Raw genomic sequence first — 3,452 nt, 5'->3', positions numbered from 1 at the left:
TGTGTGTGTGTGTGTGTGTGTGTGTGTGTGTGTGTGTGTGTGTGTGAAGGGAGAGTGGTGGATGCATGACATTTTGCAAAGTTTAGAACAAGTGCTCACTAGTTGTTGTGCACTTTATTCTGTATTTTGTTGTTTGAAAGTACAACAGTAAATTGTCTTATTCAAATAAATGTAAGACTTTACGTGACAGTTGTGCAGTTAAATCTGTGTCTTGTTCAAAGTGCAATAGTAGTACACAGATTTTCTTCGGTGTTCAGTTGTTGTGCATCTGTATTTCTTGTTTGAAAAGTAACTGTGTAGATTCACTTCCAACAATTTTCAGTTAGGTCATTTGGACAGTTTCTTTTTTTGTGTGTGTGCTGAAACCACTTTGGAGTAAGCTGTTGGGGGAGAAGCAGTTTTGTTTGGTGTTTACTCAGACTGATGAAGCCTTCTGGATGGAGGGCGAAACGTCTCAGGACAAAAAAAAAAGAAACTGTCCAGATGACCTGACTGAAAATTGTAGGATTTTATACCTGGATTATTGAGCATGGGTTTTGGTGCGCAGTTAAGGGGTTGTTCGCCCAGGACACCAAACAGGCTAGGACCGCCCCTGGGCAGAAGAATAACTCCTCATTTAACATTGATTTTTTTTTTTCACTTTCAATTTAAGGATTCTTAGAAAACGATGTAAGTCATGATTAGTGTTCTGTTTTCTGTCATTTATCAAGTTAAAATACTTATTGATCTGTTTAAGATATTCAAGGAGACAGCCTGCAGTTTGTAGATTTCCTTACACTTAACTTACTGACAGAAGTCACGAGGTGGCGCCATCACATCGTCTCCTACAGTAAACTGGCCCAGTCTTTCACTAAAGCGCACCATTAAACTTCACAATACTGATCATTTGTTCTCATTGTCTGAAGAAGTGCTTCTCATATTCTGTCCATCCTTCATGTACAGAAAAAGTGTCAGTGCGATGAAGACAAATGCAACAACAAAACATCACCACAATGATTCAGTCACTAAACACTGATCATAAGATTTATATAGAAAGTTACATCGGCTGTATCGTTCCTGTTGGAAATCTAAAAAGTGAAAAGTCACCCACAGGTTGAGGTTAGAAGGCCTTTCTGTTTTTGTGATGAGCTGATTATGTTAAGCTCTGAGTCAGGCATGGCGATGGAGCAACAGGATTCCTGACCCGAATGTGTTAAAGATGGAGGTTTCCTAATTAAATATAGCTCCGACTTTCAAACTCCCCCTCTGCTGCTGGATTAAAATACTGCATTTATAATGCAGTATTTACATACTTTACAAAGTATGTAAATACAAAGATCTTTGTATCTTTACAAAGATACAATGTAATCTTTGTGTTGCAAGATTTTTTTTCTGTATATGGTTTTGTAAGGGCAGGCGGCGCCAGCAGCAGCTAGCTGTAGCTCTTCATGTGCAGGTTTGGATCACTTCTGCAGGATTTCCATAATTTGTATGCCTGAATAATCATGTGATATGAACCTGACGGTAAACTTGAAGATTGACATTTCTTTTTGTCGACAGAATTTGGGTTTGCTGGAACCCCAGGCTGCACCAGCAGTGCTACAGCTAGCTGCTGCTGCTGTTGCTGTGTGCACTTGCACATTTCCCTGTAAATGACCCTGTAATGGTAAATATTCAGCAAAAAGGTGGCTACATCTGGAGGCTGAAGTTGTTTTCAGCAGGAGCATCTCACTTTGCTCCCAGCCGCTGTAGGACCAACCGTTAACTTGTCAGTATTTCATGCAAAGGCTTTAAATATTTACGCTGCTATCTGCTTCTAACTACACAGTCATTTCAGCAGAAATATTTTGTTATTTTGCCGCCTTGGATGACTACGTTTGAATTAAAGAGCTTGCATGATCAGCTTGTGGAGTATGGGTTGAGGAGAACTCCCAGCTACTAACACATCAAATTTACCTCAATATCTGAATAACCAGCTGAGTTATTGGACATTGTTGCTGTTTTTTTAGGTCAGATGACTGGAAGCCATCTTGAATTGTGTTGAGTCCAAAAAAATTACTCAGTTGTAGATGTTCATTCAATGATTACTAACAAATCTGTTTATTCAGACATTTTGCTAACACACACACAAAATCATTATTGTTCTGCCTTTAATAATGTTAAAAAGGCCCCAAACATTATCTCTAGCCCCCATCATCTAAAGTCCTGCCCTGTTGACTGCATTCAGACTAGTCATTAGCTCATCAGTTCTGTCAAACTCCATTTCTTCAAAGTGAGGCTGTTCAAAGGGCTATCTACAACAGGTAAGATAATGATTGTTCAAAACTATTCCACAGAAGCCCACTTCAACATGTCTGATCTAGCCATTTAAAGTGTGCGGTGTGGATAAAGAGCAGCTGTGGAGAGTTTCTCTTGTTGTGGATGAAGTGAGTCAGATCTGTCAGTGGGGTGTCACATACTTCACCAGAACCTGAACAGGAAACAGCTGAGCTCCTCCTCCTCCTCCTCCTCAGAGCAGCTGCAGGCTCTGGTTGCAGCTAGCTGCCTTTAGCCTGAACAAGTCACTTCCCAATATAGAAAAGTGCTAACTTTACACATGTGGCTCCATCAGCCTGGGTCAGTGCTCAGACACACATGGTCATGTGTTGCTCTGCAGCAGCTGCACAATCACAACAACACTGCAACATGTCCGTGCACAAACACACAACAACAGCCCGGTAATAAGCCCCAGCTTTAACACTGGCGATCTTTGACCTGTGAATAATAATAACATCACAGGATTCATGAAGCCTCTTCATCCTGACACCGCTCGGTGCGTCGCTGACGGTAAACAGACCAAAGCTCTGATGGATGTGGGGGAAAGGTGAAGCAGCTCTCGTGTTTACGTCGTCTCGAACTCGACGTGCCCCTCGCGCGCTTCCTCGTGTCGTCCAAAACGCCCCCGTCCCGGAAAGAAAAGAGGCACCGAGCGAGGCTGCAGACGGCAGCCGAGTCTTACCCGCCTTGCCCGGGCTGTGCGCGGGCTTGGAGCGGCTGGAGCAGCCCCTCATGGTGCCTGATGGAGCCGCGCGTGGCCGAGCCTCCTCCTCCTCCAGCGCCCACTACTCCACTACAGTGATGCTCACTGTACACACGCGCGCGCACTGGAAGTGTGCATGTCAGGTCCGGATGAAGTCTACTTATGAAAATGGATGAGATGATGGAGTACCTGTCTCCTACACCACACCCACCATCTGACAGCTGGAGGGTGGGGGGGACTGACGGGGCTGGACCTCATGAGACATGAAGACATGGTCCACGCACACCACCAGCATGTAGACACGGTTACACAACACTGCCAAGATATGGACCCTCTCCATTACAAAACACACACACGCACACACTCACAGACACTGTTTCATATATAGGTTTCTGTTAGTTTCAATGTGTGTGTGTGTGTGTGGGGGGGGGGGGGGGGGGGGGGGGGCAAAAGT

General features: G+C 44.2%; 1 protein-coding gene across 1 annotated transcript in view; it reads right to left on the bottom strand.

The window, feature by feature from the left end:
* Positions 1 to 3,149, bottom strand: part of LOC119411719 (6-phosphofructo-2-kinase/fructose-2,6-bisphosphatase 4) — a 21,275-nt gene extending 18,126 nt beyond the window's left edge. The window contains exon 1 of the mRNA XM_037678637.1: positions 2,978 to 3,149. Within this exon, the coding sequence (XP_037534565.1) occupies positions 2,978 to 3,029 (52 nt within the window). The 5' untranslated portion in view covers positions 3,030 to 3,149. The remainder of the gene's footprint in view (positions 1 to 2,977) is intronic.
* Positions 3,150 to 3,452: the final 303 nt, after the last annotated feature.

Source organism: Nematolebias whitei, chromosome 7 (assembly GCF_014905685.2).
Source record: "Nematolebias whitei isolate Nwh7 chromosome 7, NemWhi1, whole genome shotgun sequence".
Classification (NCBI taxonomy): domain Eukaryota; kingdom Metazoa; phylum Chordata; class Actinopteri; order Cyprinodontiformes; family Rivulidae; genus Nematolebias; species Nematolebias whitei.
Note: the sequence above shows the minus strand (reverse complement) of the source record. Positions and strands in the feature narration are given on the sequence as shown.